The 22,361-nt window shown below is 36.6% G+C and overlaps 1 protein-coding gene across 1 annotated transcript; it reads right to left on the bottom strand.

Moving 5' to 3' along the window:
* Positions 1-18,651: 18,651 nt before the first annotated feature.
* LOC122029130 (DNA polymerase I A, chloroplastic-like) lies at positions 18,652-22,035 on the bottom strand. The gene is made up of 8 exons (XM_042588080.1): positions 21,872-22,035; positions 21,635-21,788; positions 19,831-20,507; positions 19,455-19,522; positions 19,297-19,384; positions 19,118-19,219; positions 18,760-19,036; positions 18,652-18,669 (listed from the first exon to the last, which is right to left on the bottom strand). Exons 1-8 carry the CDS (start codon positions 22,033-22,035, stop codon positions 18,652-18,654), a joined length of 1,548 nt encoding a protein of 515 aa, XP_042444014.1.
* Positions 22,036-22,361: the final 326 nt, after the last annotated feature.

Here is a 22,361-nt window from a genome sequence, read left to right as displayed (position 1 = left end):
TGTGTGTATTGAGCAGGATCGTTTGAGGTTGTTTGATTTGTACTGACTACATAAAAGAACAGAACCTCTGTTATTATGGATGTGCGTCCTCTTAATCCCTATATAATAACAAGCACATATACTATGTATTTATTTTTTAACTTATCTATGGGTGAGATTTATTCGTTAAATCAATAGGCTCAATGAGTTGGAAAATAGTACTATTTATATGGTGTGTTGTTGATTATAGAAGGAATCTGTGTACTAATTATTTAGGATGATGATGTCCCCTTGAGGATCTCATAAGGATTATTAGGTAAACCCTGCAGGTGGACTTAGTTCGGCATGAAAATAATGTTGAGTGGTACTACTCTTAGAATTAGATGTTAATTAATAGAGTTATCAGTAACTCATTTAATTAACGGGCATACGATATCTTAAACACAGGGAGATTAACCCACTCTTGATAAGAAGGAGCTCATATTGTAATATGGAATTGGTGCGGTAGTTCAATAATAACCCTTTAGTGGTATGAGTTATTATTGATGGACTTGAGCTGAGTGTTTGGGCTGAACACAGGAAGCCCAAACCCATCGGGAGGCCTAAACCAATTCCTCTTCTAGGTCCCTATTGTAGCCTTTATATAAAGCTTTGCATCCACCCATCCAGGTTTGGTTTTTTGGTAAATCTTGCTTTCCTAGGGCTGGCGCCACCTCCTCCTCCTTGCTAGGGTCGGCGCCACCTCCACCTCCTTGCTAGGGGTCGGTGTCTCCTCCTTGCTAGGGTCGGTGCCTCCTCTTGCTTTCCTTTATGGGTGACGGCTTGGAAAATAAGAAGAAGAGGAGAAGGCGCCCCATCCTAGCTATTCTCTTGGTGGCCGGTGGTTTGGAAACAAAGAAGGGAAGGGTGTTTGTTATCTTGGTAGATCATCGTCCACACTATATCCAAGAAGAGGAGAGAAATACAACAGAAGATCAAGAGGTCTTTGGTTACAAAAGAAAGGTACAACTAGTTCTTTGATTCCTCTATGTAATTAGTTTAGTTTTCTTTGTATCAATCCTTAATACCAACACAAGAGGCCAACGATCTTGTATTTCTATCAAGGTGTGCTTTGATCCGTGAAGAACTTGCTTGATTGATCAAACACATGTGTGATCGAACATGCGGGTTGCTAGGAAAAGTTATGTACTTGTACAATTTTTGTACAGGAGAAATTGAAACAGAACGGAATTTCAGCGCCTTCAAGTGGTATCAGAGCATGGTTTCTGGCTATGGTTGATTGGTTTTCGGTTAAATTATGCACTGCTCATATATAAGTTTAGGCAGGATAATAGTAGGATGTGCAAGAAAGATTAACTCTGTGATTGCAAGCATCTTAGTTCCAACTATTATGACTTTGTGTGTTGATGTATGATTTGAACCCTCGGGCAAGTTGAGGTTGTTTTGTGTTGTGCATGATTGTAATAATTAAATACAGTCAATTGTTTTATTTTTTACATTCTGTTCGATCTAGATTACATGTAAATTTCTTTGTGGAATATAGGATCGATAAATGTAAATTTTTATTTCTTTTTCTTGTGGCTTGTATCCTTTCTATGTGTGGTGCAATTTTGAGGACTGGAGGCACGACGAAGAAGGGAGCAAGATAAACGCGATGACTTGATCCATTGGCGGCATATTGGAGGCCAGCGATGGATGAGGCCATAATAGTTGGAAATTTTATTTTCATATTTATTGCCTTTATATGCTATTTTTATGTGTTGTGTTGTGTGTGTTGGAGTGTATACTAAAATCCTAGCTTTTGTAAACATTTGTTTTTAAAATAAAAGAATCACATTGGTCAATATCTATATTTATTTGTTAAATGTAATTGTTCAATTAATTTATATAGTAGATAACATGGAGTGTGGTGTCACACTCAGAAGATCATGTTGTTGGTTCTCTATAAATTATAAACAGTTGCTCGCGACTAAGATGGAAAGGAACAAACCATCAGAATAGTCGTAGTGTAATTAAGTATTAGTTTATCTTGACTAATAAATTACACTGATACACTTTAAGTGTATTGAGTAGGACCATTTAGGTAAGTTCTTTTTGTACTGACTTAGAAAAAGAAATAGACCTTAGTTATTATGGAAGTGTGTGCTCTTAATCCTAATATAATAGCAAGCATATATATTTAATATTTATTTCTTTGACTTATCAAATGGTGAGGTTTAGCTCGATAAATCAATATCCCCAATAAGTTGAGAAATGATATTATTTATAGTGTGTGTTGTTGATTATAGAAGGAATCTGTGTCCTAGTTATCTAGGTTGAGAATGTTCCGAAGAGGAGATCATAAGGATTGCCATGTTAAACCCTGCAGGTGGACATAGTCTGACATGACAATGAAGTTGAGTGGTACTACTCTTGGAGCTAGATATTAATTAAGTGAGTTGTCAGTAACTTACTTAATTAGTGGACATTCGTAATCTTAAACACAGGGAGACTAACACACTCATAATAAGAAGGAGTCCATAATGTAATTTGGGATTGGTGCGGTAGTGCACTAATAACTCTCTAATGGAATGAGTTATTATCGATGAACTTTAGTTGTGTGTTCGGGGCGAACACGGGATACTCAAGCTCATCAGAAGGCCAAAACCAATTTCTCCTATAGGTCCCTGTCGTAGCCTCATTATAGCCTCAAGACCATCCAAATGTAAGGCTCTTCTTGGTGTCCAAGAAGTGGGCCGGTCCAATGCTTGGTGACCAAGCAAGGGTCGGCCACATCCTCTTTATAGGGGTCGACCCTTTGCTTGGTGACCAAGCATGAAGGGGTCGGCCACAATATTCAAACAAGGAGGGTTGTTTTTGAATTTTTAAAATCTTCTCTTTGTAGAAAACTATAAGTTTTAAAAGAGAGATTTTAATTTTAAAAAACTTTCCTTATTTGAATTTTGGCCACATATTTTAATAGAGAGTTTTAAAAGTTTTAAAACTTTCCTTTTTAACCATCCTCATGGTTTAGAAAAAAAGGGAGAAAAGTTTTAAAATTAAAATTTTCTATCATCATGTTAAAAAAGAAAATTTTGTAAGAGAAGTTTTAAATTTTAAAACATGGTTTTAATTTTTAGAACTTTCCTTTTTTTAACTCCTACTTTAGGAAAGAGAGCTTGTAAAATTTTATAAGAGTTTTCTTCTAAAATTTTATAAAAAATATATTTCTTTTTTTCCCCTTGATGAGGTGGTCGGCCACGTTGCTTGGTGCCCAAGCAAGTGGCCGACCATATTAAATTATTTAAAATCATCACAAAATTAAAATTGGTGATTGATTCAATCAAGAGGAAAGAAAAGGAAAAATAAAAAGGAAAAAGGAAAAACTCTTGGATGATTTTATTTTTTGTTTTTCCTTATTTGCCTTGGGCAAGTAATATAAAAGAAAGGGTGAGGGGGCTTCATGAGATACAACTCTTATTCTTTGGCTTAGAGACTCTCTTGGTGGTCGACCCCTCTCTCCCTCTCTTCTCCCTTTGTTCCCTTTTCTATTGTGGTGGTGGTGGCCGAATATTACAAGGACGAGAAGCTCTTTTGGGTGGTGTTCATCTTGGGGGATCGTCGTGTAACGCCCGCCCCTCTTGCTAGTGGGTGCGGGGTTACTTTACTTAACCATTACTATTGCGGAAACATACATGCATATTAAAATTTCTTTCGAAAGTAAAACATTAGAAATATCCTGAAGTCATGTGGACAATAACATAACACACTTAGTTCATGTCATCATAACAAAATAACATAAGCAGGTCTTTTATTTATCTTAGCTGAGCCACCACCACACACATCTCCGTGCCTCTCCTGCTACCCCCTTAGGTCATCCATTCTTTACCTTTATCTGTGGTACAAGGAAAGTAAGCTATAAGCACACAGACTTAGTAAGATCCTTTCCTACTCACAAAATCCATATATCAAGCATAAACACATAAGCATATTGTAACACCCACTAAGCTTTTAAGATAAATAAGAGAATGATGAATTTTGCCTTAGAAAAATAATAAGAAGTGAGTTGAAGCAAAAAGAAATAAAATGAAATGAAAAGAAGAGGAGGTCAAGTATTGAACCTTGAACCTCTTATATTATAATTTATAGAATTAATTAGTAGAAACCAATTGGGATAGAGAGAAGATATTGATAGCAAGGAAAGGGAATGCATGATAAAGATAGGAGTAAAGATCTAAGAAGAGAAAACAAGAAAAGAGCAAGAGAAAGGCAATTTGCCTTCCTCCCTTTCTCTCTCTTTTCCCTCTCTTGCCGTGACTTAAAGAGGAGAATTAAGGGGATTCATTCCCCTTGTTTCATCATGAATGATGAGAATAAATTAGAAAATAAAATAAATAAAAGAAAATAGAAAAAAAAGGCTAAGGGAGAAGGAAAGCAAAAACCAATTTTGCTACCTCTTCCCCTTTAACATAAAAGAGAGTATGTAAAGAGGAGAATTTATTTTTCTCTCATTTCTCTCATTCTCTCCTCTCCCTCACCGAACCCTCAGCCCCCTCTCCTCCATCTTCGGCCCCAAGCCAAGGTTTTCTCCTAAGAAATCCTATGATACAAGGAGGACTTTGCAAGGGAATCAAGGAAAGGGAACTAGAAGAAGAGGCTACTTCTTCCATCACCACACCTTAGATCCACAAGCGAAAAGGATGTAAGCTTCCCCTCACCTGTGGTACAAGGAGTTTTATGTGCTTTTCGGATTTTATGAGGATTAGAAAACCTAGAATAGAATTTAAGAAAAAATTCGGCCAAAGAAGAGTTTTCAAATCTAGGAAGGTTTAAACAAGTCCTCATTTCATGATATTTTTTCTATGCTATGTAGGAAGGTTTTCCTTCATGTTTTTATACCTATATGATGCTTGGTCAGAGGAGTACCTAACCCTAGAATTTCGGCCAAAAATATTTTAAAGAGGTTAGGGAAATCATTGTTTAACCAAACTAGTACAAGATTCCCTCCATGAATTACTAAGGGTCTTTTGTTGGTTTTTCTTGCTTAAAAGTTACTTGGAACCAAAAGAAATCCACTCATATGTTTCGGCCAAGAAAAGAGCTTAGGGTTAGGAAGACCTTTAAATTTAAGTAACCATGTTTATATGATAGAATATAGAGTTCTCTTAAAGAATTGCATGTTGAATATTGCTAGAAATTCATGAACTCTTCATTAAGATTTTCGGCCATGATAAGATGGATAGCTTAGAAAAGCTTAAACAAAATTTTAACATGCTCAAGACCTCTGTGATATTAAGATATGAAAGTTGTTTAAATGCTCTCATGCTTAATTAGGGTATAGAGAATTTAGTTACATGATATATGACATGTAAGATCACAAGGGTCCTAGCTTGTTTATGAACCAAATTTGTTTATGATGTTCTTAGTAATATTTGCCATGAAACTTACTTAGGTTTTCCATGCTTTAGGCCACTTAAAACCTAGTTTAAAGATTGGTAGGTTTCAGCCATGAGGAAAAATAAAAGAAAAAGGAAAGAAACCTAGGAAGCCTAAGACACAATTCACATGTATGTTTATTATGCTTGTCTTTATACATGCTATGAAACTTGTATGACTTCCTATGCTTTTAGGCTATTTGAAGCAAAGTTAAACACTGATGAGTCTCGGCCAAGTAGGGTTTAAATGACCTAGAGGCCTTAGAATTGAAACCAATTGTGTTAAAAATGCTTCTTATGGAAATATGATAATATGTTGATTGTGTCACATGCTTGTATAATTTTTCCATGACCTAAATGGACCATTGTATGTTTCTGCCATGAAGGGATAGATGCCCAAGAAACCCTAGAACAAAAATTAAATATGCTCATGTCACTCTACATGAAATATGATAAGTAGAAAGCCAAAGTTCCCATGCTATATGTTGTTTAATGACCTAAAATGAGGCTAGGGTAAGTTTCGGCCATACCCATTGTATGATGCCTTATTATGAGTTTATACATGATGTTAGTTCAAGTTCACATACTTGTATGCTTTCTTTTAGCCCTAATCAATACTTGTTAAATTTCGGCCATGACATATGTTAAGGGCTTGAAGAACTTAGGAACTAGCTCAAATATGCTTACTATGTTACTTGGAAAAAAATGCTATAAATATGGTTTAAGGTTTCCATGCTTTCATGACATTTGGGACCTTGTTTCACACCTGATAGGGTTCGGCCACATGAAGTTTAGGGACTTGGAGAACTTAGAAACCAAGTTAATCATACTTATAATGCTTCCTATGAAATTGATGTGATGATAATTTAGGTTCCACATGCTTGGAGGTTGTTTTTACCTAAATTGAGATCTAAGGGGGGTTCGGCCATGATAAGAACCCAAGGGATTAGGAAGCTTAGAACCCAAGCTAACTATGTTACCATGTTTCTTATGATAGTATAATCACATGATACACCCTTATGCTTAAACATGTATGCTTGTGATTTATACTTTCCATGATATGATATGTGCTTAGAAATATGCATGCTTTGATGATATGCTATGTGCTTAAAATATGTATGTTTTTTTATGTTATGCTATGTGCTTAGAAATATGCATGCTTTGATGATATGCTATGTGCTTAAAATATGCATGTTTTTTTATGTTATGCTATGTGGATATAAAATATGCATGCTTTGATGATATGCTATGTGCTTAAAATATGCATGCTTTCATGATATGCTATGTGGATAGAAATATGCATGCTTTGATGATATGCTATGTGCTTAAAATATGCATGCTTTAATGATATGCTATGGGGATAGAAATATGCATGCTTTGATGATATGCTATGTGCCTAAAATATGCATGCTTTCATGATATGCTATGTGGTGAAAATATGCATGCTTTTATGACATGATGTATGCCTAAGTGATGCATACTTTTTATGACATGATGTATGCCTAAGTGATGCATACTTTTTATGACATGATGTATGCATACTTTTTATGACATGATGTATGCCTAAGTGATGCATACTATTCATGATATGATGTATGCCTAAGTGATGCATACTTTTATGACATAATGTATGCCTAAGTGATGCATACTTCTATGATATGCTAAGTGACTAAATGATGCATTTTTATACATGCTACTTTACTTTGTAAGGCTTGTACCAAGGGTGGGCTCCTAATCAGTCCCTAGGCCTTTGGCTGTGTGATCCAGGCTAGTAAAAATAAAGGGATGGGCTCCTTAGTACGCCCCTAGGTCTATGGCTGTGTGATCCTGACCTAGTTCCTAGTATGATTCAAGACTTGCTACCTTGGATATACTTAGGAAGCGCGCATATCTACGTGATTTATCTATGTGTGGTACAAGCCGGGGCCCTGATTATGTTGATATTATGTTCAAGTATATATGTAAAAAGAAATGGTTTTAAAGATCATGAGACATACACATGTTTTTCGGATACATGTTTTCAAATCATATTGCATATACTTTATGATCATATTGTGATGATGCTATGATTTATGATATGCCATGATTAGATATGATTATGTTATGTTTCATGCTATGCTTTAAGAGCTTGATATGCCATGCCACCTTATGATGATACTATGATATGCCATGATTAGATATGAATATGTTATGTTTCATGCTATGCTTTAAGAGATGATATGCCATGACTAGTTATGATTTTGTTATGTTGCATGATATGCTTAAAGAGTATGATATGTTATGCCATGACTAGTTGAGATCATGTTGAGATATTCTTTGATCATGTGATGATTTTTGGTTTTAGTGAGTAGGAAAGGAACTTACTGAGCCATGAGTGCTCATAGCTTACTTTCCTTGTACCACAGATAAAGGAAAAAAGCTGGATGAGCTAAAGGAGCAGCAGGAGAGGCAAGGAGATGTGTGTGGCAGTGGCTAGGCAACCAAATAAGAACCTGCTTTAAAAACTTTTAAAGAACTATGCTTTGGTATCATGAATTGTAGTACCGTATGTGTGACTTGAAGTTATGTTTCTACTAATTTTGATATCATGTTATTGATGCCATGATAGTGTAGTTCGGATTTGATGAAAAGAAAAACAAAAGAAAAGTTTTATTAAACTAAGAAAATTATTTTAAGTCTTCCGCTGTTTTAAAAAGAAGAATTTGTACATAGAGTATCGTAGCCCCGTCCCTTAGGGTTAGCAGGGAGGGCGGGCGTTACACATATAATCATGGAATATAATCATCTAACATCATATGGTGAATACATAGCATCATAACCTATTATCTCATAAAGAACATCATGTTGTATCACATCATAAATCATCATGTCATATAAATCATAAGAGCATAGCATGTCATATCATAAATCATAAAGAACATCATGCTATATCATATCATAAATCATCATGTCATATAAATCATAAGAGCATAGCATGTCATATCATAAATCATAAAGAACATCATGCTATATCACATCATATATCATCCATCATCTCATGCAAGATGTCTTTTAAAACATATGTCATGTCATATGCAAGATGTCTTAAAATATATCATATAGTACTTGAACATAATATCATCATGAGGGCCCAGCTTGTACCACATACATACATAAATGCGCGCAATCCCTAGGATAGGGTAGCTAGCCTCGAACCTACTAGGGATCTAGGTCCGTACTACGACCGTCGATCTAGGGGCGTACTAAGGAGTCCATCCCTTTACTAGACCTGTTCATAGTCCGTCGGCCTAGGGGCGCTTATGGAGCCCACCCTTGGTACAAGCCATACAAAGTAAAATAGCATATCATGGTTCATGTCATAGCATAGCATATCTTATCTTATCATATCATGAAAAGTGCTCTTAATCCCCAAAGGGAAGCAACTCTTAGGCCTTCACTTATCGTGTCATAAAGAGTGCTCTTAATCCCAACAAGAAGGGAAGCAACTCTTAGGCCTTTGCTTATCATATCATAAAGCATGCATATTTGGGCACATAGCACATCATAAGAGACATTATTATGCATGGGTCATAAGCATACATAATTGAGCATGTTATTTGTCATATAATAAAGCATGCATATTTGAGCACATAGCACATCATAAGAGACATAATCATGCATGGTTCATAAGTATACGTAAATGAACACAACACCTATCATAGAAAAGGCATGATCATGCATGGAATCATTAAATAACATCTCTTAATTCATAACGTAACATGTGAGGCATATCTAGGCTTCTAAACCCATAATGGCCGAAAGTTCAAGAGTATGAACTTAAACTCTAAAACGCATACGAGCATAAGAATCTCATGTTAACTTCATATCATATCACAAGGAAGGTCATAAGCATGTTAATCACATTTCTAAGCTTTCCTAGGTTTTGATCCTTATCATGGCCGAAGGTTCATGAAGAAGGAAAATAAATTCCAATAACATACAAGCATGAATATCAAGCTAAATTCATATCATATCATAAGGAGATACATGAGCATGCTAGGTTAAATTTTTAGCTTCCTTGAACCCTAGGTTAAATTTTTAGCTTCCTTGAACCCTAAAATTTGCCCTTGGCCGAAACATTTATGAAGAGGAAACCAAGCTCTAAGCAACATGCAAGCATAAATATCTAGCTAAATTCATATCATATCATAAGGAGATACATGAGCATGCTAGGTTAAATTTTTAGCTTCCTTGAACCCTAAAATTTATCCTTGGCCGAAACATTCATGAAGAGGAAACCAAGCTCTAAGCAACATGCAAGCATAAATATCTAGCTAAATTCATATCATACCATAAGGAGATACATGAGCATGCTAGGTTAAATTTTTAGCTTCCTTGAACCCTAAAATTTGTCCTTGGCCGTAACATTCATGAAGAGGAAACCAAGCTCTAAGCAACATGCAAGCATAAATATCTAGCTAAATTCATATCATATCATAAGGAGATACATGAGCATGTTAGGTTAAATTTTTAGCTTCCTTGAACCCTAAAGTTTGTCCTTGGCCGAAACATTCATGAAGAGGAAACCAAGCTCTAAGCAACATGCAAGCATAAATATCTAGCTAAATTCATATCATATCATAAAGAGATACATGAGCATGCTAGGTTAAATTTTTAGCTTCCTTTAACCCTAAATTGTGTCCTTGGCCGAAACATTCATGAAGAGGAAACCAAGCTCTAAGCAACATGCAAGCATAAATATCTAGCTAAATTCATATCATATCATAAAGAGATACATGAGCATGCTAGGTTAAATTTTTAGCTTCCTTTAACCCTAAATTTTTTCCTTGGTCGAAACATTCATGAAGAGGAAATCAAGCTCTAAGCAACATGCAAGCATAAATATCTAGCTAAATTCATATCATATCATAAGGAGATACATGAGCATGCTATGTTAAATTTTTAGCTTCCTTTAACCCTAAATTTGGATAGTGGCCGAAAGTTTCATGAAGAGGAAGATAAACTCTAAACAACATACAAGCATGCAAACACTTAGAATCTTTCATACTATTTCATAGAGAAGATCATGAGCATGATAACCTAAATTTTTAACTTCCCTAATCCTTTTTATTCATGACTTGGCCGAACACCTTAGGATCATGAGGTTAAGTTTAAAGCAACATACAAGCATAAGAAAACCAAACCAATCTCTTATCATGGCCTACATATCATAAGGACATAGTGAACATGGTTAGTTTAGGTCTTAAGCTTTCCTAGGTCATTCATCTACACTTGGCCGAAAGTTCCACTTTGTGATCCTAGGTTTTAAGCATTCTAATCTTATGGAAAACATAAACAACTTGTACCACAGGTGACGGGATACTTACATCCTTTCACTTGTTGATCCTAAAGAAAGTGGTACCCTTAAGGAGGAAGAAGGAGCTTCTCTTCCTAGTTCTTCATTTTGTTTTCTCTTTCTTGTAAGGAGTAAACCTTGAGACTCCTTCTTAGAAATTAGTTCTCTTGGAGAGAAAACCTTAGCTTGGTTTTTAGAAATGAGGGAGAGAGGGCTCTATGTCTCGGTGGAGAAGGAAGAAGGAGAAAGAAGGAGGAGGAAGAAGAAGAAGGAAGGATTAACAACTTTCTTTTCTTCTCTCAATCCTATTTATTTCTCATGTAAATGAAACATGTCTTCATTCATCCCCTTAACCCCTCTATCTCTACCCCCTCTTAATTCCCACGAAATTAGAGGAAAGAAAGGAAGGAAAGCAACTTGGCTTTTGCTTGCTTCTTTCCTTAACCAAGAGGAAGAGGAGGTAAGCTACTTGGTTTTCTCTTATTCCTTTACTTAACTATCTTCTTACTCTTAACTACAATTTCCATTCTTTTCTATTCATCTATCATTCATTATCCAAGTGGTTACCATACACCAATGTAACTCTATTATTTGTGGGAGGTTCAAGGTTCAAACCTTAACCTCATTTCCTTTTTATTTTATTTTGGTTTCTATTTCCATTTCTCCTTTTTTTTTATTCTAGAGGAAAAATACTCATAGGTATAGCTTATCATTTCATGGGTGTTACATGTCACCCACACGACGTCCAAGGTGAGGCGAGGAATACGGCAGAAGATCTCGAGGTCATTAGCTTACAAAGAGAAGGTATAACTAGTAGTTTTCTTCCACATCATACTAGTTATTTTCTTTGTAAGAATTCTAAATACAAGAGGCAATTAGATCTAGTTTATCGAATTTAATTTTTGAGTTTGTATTTTCTTCTTTTTCAAATTTATGATTCGATTGTTCTTTTGGGTTAACCTAGAGTTATTTAAGGAAATTAAATATTAGCTTTCCTTAAAAGGCTTTGCCTAGGCGGTGGTGGTGGTTGCTCCCATATCCAAGAAGGTCATATGCCTCGCCATGCAGTTCTGGAAGTCAATTTTGGAAATTAATATTTAATAAAATTAATAACTTAGGTAGATTTGAATCAATAGTGTTAAGTTCTGCTTGCGATTCAAATCTAAATCATCAAGAACAGATAAGTTAAATTTGGAATCAATGATGTTAAGTTTCGTCTGCGATTCCTAGTTTAACTTCTAAAGAACACAATAGGTTATTTAAGGAAAGGTTCGACACTGGTACAAAAATTTTTGTACAGTGGAACCGGTACGTTTTCCTACGATTAACCAACAATTGGTATCAGAGCTAGGGTTTGCCTCCGTGTGTTTAGAATTCAAATAGATTATGCACATGTCATACATAATTTAGGCAGGATAATAGTAGGATGTGCTAACTCTTTGGTTGCAAGCTCCAACTATTATGGCTTATTGATATTGTGTGTGATTGGACCCTTGGACATGTCAAGGGCATTATTTGTATGCATGATTGTATGTATAAAATACAGCAAAAGCTGTATTATTTTTAGAATTTTATTATTTGTTCGATCTAGAATACATGTACATTCCCTCGTGGAATATAGGATCGATATATGTAAAATTCTATTTTTGTCGCGGATCGGATTCTTGCGAGGTGTGGTACTTTTGAATCACTAGAGGCGCAGCGAAATAAGAAACAAGATGGATGCGATGACTCGACCTGATGGCGGTGGCTAAAGATGGCAGCAACTAGGGTTGGAGCACATGGAGGACAGTAACAGAAAAAGACCATAATAGTTGGAAAATAATTTTCATATTTATTGCTTTTATTTACTATGATGTGTGTGTATGCATTTGATGTATATTAGGATAGTTTAAAATTCCTCATTTTAAATAACTATGTGGGAGAGGGATTTTAATAAATCCCATGGTCTCCATTACTGGTTTGTAAGTGATGCAACAAGCTTGCGTGTTGGCTCTGAGTGCCTCCCTCCACAACGGATGGGTTGTTGCAGATCACTAGATCAAATTTCCTTAATGGATGGTTATAGAAAATTATTTAGGAGCGTGTAATCTTCTCCAACTGAAAGGGCACAATCCTATTTAATGGACTTAGTATGGTATACACTTAGACGCATTCAATAGTATTCTCCCCAACAGAGTCACTGCTATTGTATTGTGTGACCAAAGTGAAACCAACTATTAATTTTATTTATCATAAAATTAGGATGACAAGATAATAAAATTAATGGGGCACACCCTCCTCTTACAAATGTTGAATTTGTATACGTCCACACTAACGTGGCATGCAATATTCATGGTGATTTGAGGTGTTGGTTAATTTAAAATAGTATTGTTTGAGGAATCTATATTATTCTAAATTTAGAGTCTTGACCAAAGTTAATTTTTGTGATTCTTAGGATGACTTTCAACCCACTGGCCATTATACTGAAAGAGAACAAACTTAGTGGTCCAAACTATAGAGATTGGAAAAGAAACCTGGACATTGTTCTTACTGTTGAGAGCTATAAGTTTGTACTGACTGAGGCTTGCCCTGATGCACCTGACTGTGACTCTACCCCAGAGGAGATTGAGTATCATAAGAAATGGCTAAAATCTGATGAGATGGCGCGGTGTTACATTTTGGCATCAATGTCAAATGTATTGCAACATCAACATCAAGATTTACCAACAGCTTATGATATAATGAACATTCTCAAAGAACTCTTTGTGCACCAGAGTCGGACTGCTAGGCAAGAGGCAATGAGAAAGCTAATGACAGTCACCATGTCTAAGGGGACACCCGTAAGGGATCATATCCTCAAAATGATGGCTTATCTGAATGAAATACAAGTCCTTGGAGGAGAAATCGATGGGGAACCCCAGGTCGATATAATTCTCCAAACGCTACCCAGAAGTTTTGAGCAGTTCCGCCTGAACTATAACATGAACAAAAGAGAGTATACGTTGGCGGGACTTCTGACAAAACTACAGGCAGCAGAAGGAATATTTCGTCACAGTTCTCAAATTCACTATACTGAAAATGGTTCTACTTCTAAGTCGAAAGGCAAGAAGAAAAAGAAATAGGTCTTTTCAGCAAAGAAGGTGAATAAACCTCAGGGTACAAGACAGAAAGCTGGAATGAAGAAGCCGAAGGGCAAGTGCTTCATCTGCTTGCAGTCTGGACATTGGAAAGCGGGATGTCCTCATAGGAACCAGAATAATAAAGGTATATCTCATGCTCTAGTAGTTGAAACATGTTTAGCGGTGTTATCTACCAGCACCTGTGTGTAGATACGGGAGCCACTGATCATGTCTGCAATTCTTTGCAGGGGTTCCAGGAAACCCGGTGACTATTTGATGTCGAGATAACTGTCTACATGGGCAATGCTACTAAGGTGGCGGCTGTTGCAATGGGAGACGTCTGGTTATCATTTGATAGGAATAGGAAATTAGTTTTAATAAATTGTCTTTATGTACCCAATTTTAGAAAGAATTTAATTTCAGTTTCTAAACTGTATTTGGATGGATATTCAGTTTCCTTTAGTAACAATGTCGTTATAAAGAGATATAAGGTGATTATCTGTTCTGGTGCATTGGTTGGTAATTTATACACTTTAAATCCAATTTCTCCCATAAAGCAAAATATGAAAATTAATAACACATCTTCTTACTCGAATAAGAGAAAAGAACCTTCGGAAATGAACCAAGCATATCTTTGGCATCTAAGGCTTGGACATATTAACTTAAGTAGGATTCAAAGGCTTGTAGCCGATGGACTCTTGGGTTCATTAGAGTTGGAAAACTTTCCAACATGTGAATCTTGCTTGGAAGGTAAAATGACCAAGAGACCTTTTAAGGCTAAGGGGTATAGAGCCAAAGATGTGTTAGAACTAGTTCATTCTGATTTGTGTGGTCCTATGTCTATCCAGACAAGAGGTGGTTATGAATACTTCGTCTCCTTTATAGACGATTATTCAAGATACGGATATATTTACCTGATGCGCCGCAAGTCTGAATGCTTTGACAAGTTCAAAGAATATAGGGCTGATGTGGAGAAACGTCTTGGTAACAGTATCAAGACACTATGGTCAGACCGTGGTGGCGAATACCTCTTTGGAGAGTTTAGGAATTACTTATCAGAAGTCGGGATTCAATCCCAATTGTCTACACCTGGTACACCCCAACAGAATGGTGTAGCAGAATGAAGGAATAGGACTCTTATGGAAATGGTTAGATCGATGATGAGTTATTCAAAATTACCAAATTCGTTTTGGGGATATGCTCTAGAAACAACAGTGTACATTCTGAATATGGTACCTTCTAAAATAGTTCCTTCTACTCCCATGGAATTATGGAATGGGCGAAAGCCTAGTCTGAATCATATCCGGATATGGGGTAGTCCAGCACATGTGCTGAAGGGAGATACTGACAAGTTGGAATCACGTACAAATGTTTGTCTGTTTGTGGGATATCCTAAGGGAACGAAAGGTGGTTTGTTTTATAATCCTAAAAATCAGAAAATCATTGTTAACACCAATGCTCAATTTTTAGAAGAAGATTATGTAATGAACCATAAGCCCATGAGTGAAATTGTCCTAGAAGAAATTAGAGAGGGCACGTCTACTTTAGTACCAACAGTACAAGATGAAGTACCACAAGAAACTGCAACACGTGTCACACATGATACACAGCCAGAGACAGTGCCTCGTCGTAGTGGGAGGGTTGTGAGGCAACCTGAGAGATTCATGTTTTTGGGAGAGTCTTCGGACTTGATCCCAGGTAAACATGAACATGATCCCTGAACATATGATGAAGCATTCCAAGATATAAATGCAGTATCTTGGCAAAAGGCAATGAATTCCCAAATAGAATCTATGTATTCTAATAAGGTTTGGGAGCTTGTAGAACCACCTGATGGTTTAAAATCCATTAGATGCAAGTGGATCTACAAAAGGAAAAGAGGGATAGATGGGAATGTAGAAACCTTCAAAGCAAGGCTTGTTACGAAACCGTATACTCAGAAAGACGGAATCGATTATGAGGAGACTTTTTCACCGGTAGTCATGCTTATCCATTGCCGATTATATGGATTATGAGATTTGGCAAATAGATGTCAAGACAGCTTTCCTTAACGGAAGTTTTGAAGAAAACATCCATATGAAGCAACCAGAAGGGTTCATTGAAAAGGGCAAAGAGCATCTAGTGTGTAAGCTCAATCGGTCCATTTATGGACTAAAGCAAGCTTCAAGGTCTTAGAACATCCGGTTTAATGAAGTAATTCAGTCATATGGATTTATTTAGTGTCCGAATGAGTCTTGTGTATACAAGAAGTGTAACAGAAACGTGGTAGTATTTCTTGTACTATACGTAAATGATATTTTGTTAATTGGTAACAATGTCAAGGTATTATCGGACGTAAGGGTATGGTTGTCCAAACAATTTGATATGAAAGACTTAGGAGAATGTGCACATATTCTTGGGATCAAAGTTATAAGGGATCACAAGAAAAGAATGTTGTGTCTATCCTAAGCTTTATATATAGATACAATTCTTGCTCATTTTAGCATGTAAAACTCCAAGAAAGGTTTCTTACCTTTTAGGCATGGAGTAGCTTTTATCTAAAGAGATGTCTCCGAAGGCATCAAAGGAGATAGAGGACATGAAGGCAGTTCCTTATGCCTCAGCTGTAGGAAGCCTTATGTATGCAATGATGTGTACGTGACCTGATATCTATTTTACCGTGGGCATGGTTAGCAGATATCAGAGTAACCCTGGACAAGGACATTGGACTGCTGTAAAATATATATTAAAGTACCTGAGATGGACTAGAGACTATATGCTAGTTTACCAAGCAGACGATTTGCTCCCTGTAGGTTACACGGATTCGTATTTCCAATCATATAGGGACAATAGTAAGTCTACGTCAGGCTATGTGTTTACTCTAGGAGGTGGAGCTATTGCATGGAGGAGTGTTAAATAGAAATGCGTTTCGGACTCAACCATGGAAGCTGAGTATATGGTAGCCTCTGAGGTAGCCAAAGAAGCTGTATGGCTCATGAACTTTCTAATGGACTTAGATGTGATTCCTGGTTTGCCCAAAATCATCATAATTTATTGTGATAATAGCGGTGCAGTTGCAAACTCGAAGGAACCACGAGCCCATAAGGCAAGTAAATATATAGAGCGCAAGTACCACCTGATACGAGACATCGTCAAGCGAGGAGAAGTTGTCGTCGCTAAGATCGCATCAGCAGATAACCTGGCAGATCCTTTCACAAAGGCCCTTCCGGCAAAAGCTTTTGATCGGCATGTGGAGGGGATGAGAATTAGATGTATGGCAATAGATATGGAAGCTTAGTCTTTTAGTATAAGTGGGAGATTGTTGGAGTGTATACTAAAAGCCTAGCTTTTCTAAATATTTATTTTTGAAATAAAAGAATCACATTGGTCAATATCTGCATTTATTTGTTAAATGTAATTGTTCAATTAATTTATATAGCAGATAACATGGAGTGTGGTGTCACACTCAGAAGATCAGGTTGTTGGTTCTCTATAAATTATAAACCATTGCTCACGACTAAGATGGAAAGGAACAAACCATCAGAATAGTCGTAGTGTAATTAAGTATTAGTTTATCTTGACTAATAAATTACACTGATACACTTTAAGTGTATTGAGTAGGATCATTTAGGTAAGTTCATTTTGTACTGACTTAGTAAAAGAAATAGACCTTAGTTATTATGGAAGTGTGTGCTCTTAATCCTAATATAATAACAAGCATATATATTTAATATTTATTTCTTTGACTTATCAAAGGGTGAGGTTTAGCTCAATAAATCAATATGCCCGATAAGTTGGGAAATGATATTACTTATAGTATGTGTTGTTGATTATAGAAGGAATCTGTGTCCCAGTTATCTAAGTTGAGAATGTCCCCAAGAGGAGCTCATAAGGATTGTCATGTTAAACCCTGCAGGTGGACATAGTCCGACATGACAATGAAGTTGAGTGGTACTACTCTTGGAGCTAGATATTAATTAAGTGAGTTGTCAGTAACTTACTTAATCAGTGGACATTCGTAATCTTAAACATAGGGAGACTAACCACTACAACAAAAACCCTCATAGACATCGGTTTTCCACCGATGTCTATTACATTTTCGACTGATATCTATGAAGGCGATGTAAAATGTCTGTCATTTTAGACATCGGGTTAAACCGATGTAGTATCACTTAATGACATTGGGTGTAAAACCGATGTAATATTATATGTTAATAACACCAGTTTTGGCAGCGGTATACGACCGATGTAATATTAGTTAAAGACACCGGTTTTGCAGTGGTGGAAAATCGATGTAATATCAGTATTGTTTAACAACACAAATTCGATTTCCGAAACAGTGAAAAACCGACAGTATCCAAGAAAATACACAAATATTCACAAATTACACAAATATTCTTCTTCTAACAATATCCATAAAATACACAAATATTCAAAAATTACATAAATATTCTTCTTACATTAAAAGCTAATAGATCCATAAAATACACAAATATTCACTATTCATAAATATTCCAACAGTATCTATAAAATAAAAAATATTTTTTTTACATCAAAAGCTAATAGATATTGTACACATCAAGGTAGAACATCGTGAGTCAAAAATCAAGCTGAGGCTACATTAAATTATAAGAATCAGAATCTGTTCAACTTGCTATACTGCTCCATTCTTCTTGCGCCTTTCCTTTCCCTAATCTCACCACTTTTCACCTTCAAATGCCTAGTTTTCTGAGTTAAAACATCCACTATTCTAATCTGTCAAAGAAAGGTATCATTTGGTCTACTTAAATACAGCAAAGAATAAAAACAGAGAAGTAACCTTTTGCTGGTAACTTTTACTTGTTTACTCAGCTTCTTTGATCTGCACATTTGAAATAATCTGTTATAAGGCAACATTTCTCCACTTCACACAAAAATTTTGCAAGCAAGAACATATGTTTCATCAATTTACCTGCAAGGGAATAATGAAATTTGTTATCAGTGAATCAATGGCAGAAGTTTCACAAAGAGCAGCAATAGCTTCACAAGCCTCCCTTCCTTTATTGCCTCCTCCGAATGCCTCAAATGCAATACCATAAGAGCAGTCTTCATAATCTGTCCCTGTATCTGACAGCTTGTGGTTATCCATTATCCCTTCTTCAGTGACATACTCATCATTACATGCATTATCGATCCGATAAATATGATTGCTGGGGATGTTTCCAGCAAATACTTTTAGAGCATCAGCACTTAAAGACAGAAACCCACTAGTTGTATACATATCGGTTTGCAAACCTTCACAAATCTTATGTAAATGAATTGTTCAATACTTGAGAGGAGCTTTCTTCCCTTCTTCAAAAATTTTCTCAGTATTAAGGACCTTAAATAACTTCGACAACAACTTTGACTCAAAATTCATCTCATTTCGACCTCTGCAAAACATAATGACAAAAAGGGAAAAATTACAGAACTGTTGATTCAATAATAGGGTTGAACTCATCTGATAAACAGGTAAAGCAGTTCATAAACAGTGTGATTAACTTGATATGTAACAATCATAACATCAAACAACCTTGATTGGTGCACACATAGACCACCTGCATAAACATAGAAAAGCTTTACCAAGCAAATCAGAACAAAACATACTCAAGATTTTTTTCACAATACTTCTACCATCTTCCATCACTGCAACATGCAACTTGATAACCAACAAGGTAAATTTGGTCTTCCAAGTACTATTGAGCAGGCAATATATAAAGCAATTATAAATGAAATATTCAAACAAGGCATGCTTACTCTAGGAAAATGATCAAATCTGGGGCTTCCGCCAATCTTGATAAAAATTGACAGTCAACAAACTGGTAGCTAAAAAAAAATCTGTCAAAATGCTGTAAACTTCATGGGAAAATTTTAAAAAGTCTAGTAATCAACTATAGTGTTTGGAGACTTTAGTAATCAACTATAGTGTTTGGCATTTTGGTGTGGCCATACGACATTGTAAAAATGTTAGAAACAACTATAGCTAAAAAGAAATATTAAGTACCTCCTCGATGTGTCATCAAATAGCAACTGCCTTATTTGAGTATTACTTCCCACATTCATATACTTGGCATCCTCACAGTACTTGGATGCCCACCATCTGAATTTATCTGCAACTATTTGCTTATCACCAACAACGAGCTTTTCAATCTTTGATAGATGGACTTTATCGACCAGAATTCCTTCAGATTCCATCTTTACTAATAGAACACCAAAAGGGCGCCAGCACTTTTCATAGAAGTCATACATTGTTCCTTGTATACTGCCTTTCAAAAACCATGGTACATGCATAAGTTTTTCTTTCAAGCGATTAAAAAGTTTTAATGTATTCATTGCATCTAAAGCAGAATATCTGATCCACGATCTTCGTTCTTCTCTTTGTAGAATATCAACAGGAGGAAGTGTGATAATTTTTCCTTCAGTTCCATCTTTCTTTAATTTTTTCTTACCAAAGATGGATTTCATTGACATCTTTCCACTGATTAATTCAACATCATCATCTGAGTTTCCTTGAGACATGATCTTTGGGTCACTTGTAAGTGCTTCAAGTGAATAACCCTCATCAGTTGTCCTAGAAGAATCAAAAAGTTGTGCAAGATGCATGGTATCCACATGGAACCCAGCAAGCTTGATCCCATTGTTTCCTATTATATGACTATCAAAGCTATAATTATGCCAAACCTACACATTATTGAAGAGAAATACATTTAGTATCACACAACTTTGAATACAAGCATGCCTTATTCCAACTAAGAGGAAGAAGCACTAGTATAGATAAGATTATCATAAAACAAAAAGCATAATTTGAATGGAAAATAGGAAGAAACTCACGAGTGAGAGCGGCTACTCAGCTCGTTAGCGTTTGTTGACCCCACAGATCTATTTCTTCCTCCATTTGTCAGAATTTCCCAGACATCATCTATACTGCCAACTTGAGGTTCTAAAAGGCCAGGCACATCTTGCGTCCCATCTGATGCTTGCTTTATATCCAACCATCAGAAAAACAACAAAGCCCAACAAATTGAACCTTTACTTGGCAAGAGGTAACAAAACAGTTTTCATGCATGATTACAAATCCTTCCAGGATAATTCTACCTCTTTGAGAGTTGGTCGGGACTATCTGCAAGAAGATCTCTGATCATCTCATTATAAACCTCCAACATACTGACATAAAATTCATATCTTATGAGAGAGCTTCTCTATCCAGAAATTTTGAACAGTTCTTCTAACGCTCTGTAATTAACGCCTCTATTCTCTAGAATCCCTTTCATTGTTAAAGAAACTTGATAAAAGAAACTTGATAGTTCAAGGAATACATAAAACCAACTTAGCAATAGGAAATAACAACTCCTCAGTCTAGCAAACAAAAATGATAAAATCAACTCAGGGTAGTGTTTGAGGAAATTCATCAAACACATTGCATGCATCAATCAATTAATACTTGCAATCAAGAGATCAAGAAGATGAAACTCTAATATTTTTTAGCTTCCACTATACTTGAGTTTCTAGGTTACACATGCAAGAACATGGCCTTGACAAGCAAAGTTTCAAGCTTATTTGAGTTTCTAATATGGATTGAGATGATGAGACCTAAAGCTACTTCGATTGTATATAATTAACACTGTCAATCAATTGATTATGATCAGGAAACCTGTGTCTATTTTTCTTGCATAGCCCATTTTAAATTCTTTTTACGTTTGTTTTTTGTGAGAAAAATCAACACCTATCATGAATATGGAACAAAAGGAGTTATTGGTATGCTAGTGCTGTTGACGCAGAGCAGGGAAGGTGTTTGAGCAAATACCAACCGAGGTAGGTGAAGGCAATGTTGCGATACCGGAGGTGAGGGTGTGGAAGGCGGAGTAGTAGGCATTGCCGTTCCTCGACTCCGTGATGGGGAGCCACGTGTCCTGGGGGTCGAGCTTGGTCAGGTGGCCGATCTCCTCCAGGTACCCGCGCATGCTGACCACGACCTTTCACATGGGGCTGGCCAGCGGTTGGGTGTCCTCAGCGTGCACGACATTGTTGTCCATGGGGTGGCCGACCGTGGCGTCGCCGAAGGCAGCAGGGGCGATCGCATGAGCGACGGAGAGTGCAGCTGAGATGGAGGAGTGGAGATCGGCGGGCGAGAGTGAACTGCCATCACCGCTACCAATTCTGGAGGCGGCGTCGGGGGGATGGAATGCAACTCCGTCACCTCATCCTCCATGGGTTAGGCCGCCTACGTTGCTACCCTCTGTGTCCTTAGTCAAACACAAGGCAAGCTGTGTTGTGCATCAATCTAGGAAGGGGAAGAGGGAGATGAGGTTGAGAGAGATGGTCGGACGGGTAGCGGCGAGGAGGAAAGTGGTGGTGGTGTTGCGAGACAGCGTGATATAGGTTTAGGTTTGGAGGGAAGAGTGAAGTGTTACAAATTTCGGCTAAGTATTTGTGGAAAAATTAAATTATTTTATTTTTTCATAGACACCGAGGTTTAAAAACCACTGTTAAAATTGGTGTCTATTAAAAAAAAAGGCGCGCAAAGACATTCACTTA

Source organism: Zingiber officinale, chromosome 10B, assembly GCF_018446385.1.
Source record: "Zingiber officinale cultivar Zhangliang chromosome 10B, Zo_v1.1, whole genome shotgun sequence".
NCBI classification, from domain to species: domain Eukaryota; kingdom Viridiplantae; phylum Streptophyta; class Magnoliopsida; order Zingiberales; family Zingiberaceae; genus Zingiber; species Zingiber officinale.
The sequence above is the reverse complement of the archived record's forward strand: the minus strand, read 5'-3'. Positions and strand labels throughout refer to the sequence as shown.

Bases quoted from the DNA above. Each gene is read 5' to 3' on its own strand.
- LOC122029130 (XM_042588080.1), bottom strand. From the start codon at position 22,035: ATGGAGGATGAGGTGACGGAGTTGCATTCCATCCCCCCGACGCCGCCT. The intron at 19,385-19,454 runs GTATTGTGAAAA...ATGTTTATGCAG, and splicing joins AGTGATGGAAGATGGTAGAA to GTGGTCTATGTGTGCACCAA. The intron at 19,220-19,296 runs GTTTATCAGATG...TATGTTTTGCAG, and splicing joins GTTTATGAACTGCTTTACCT to AGGTCGAAATGAGATGAATT.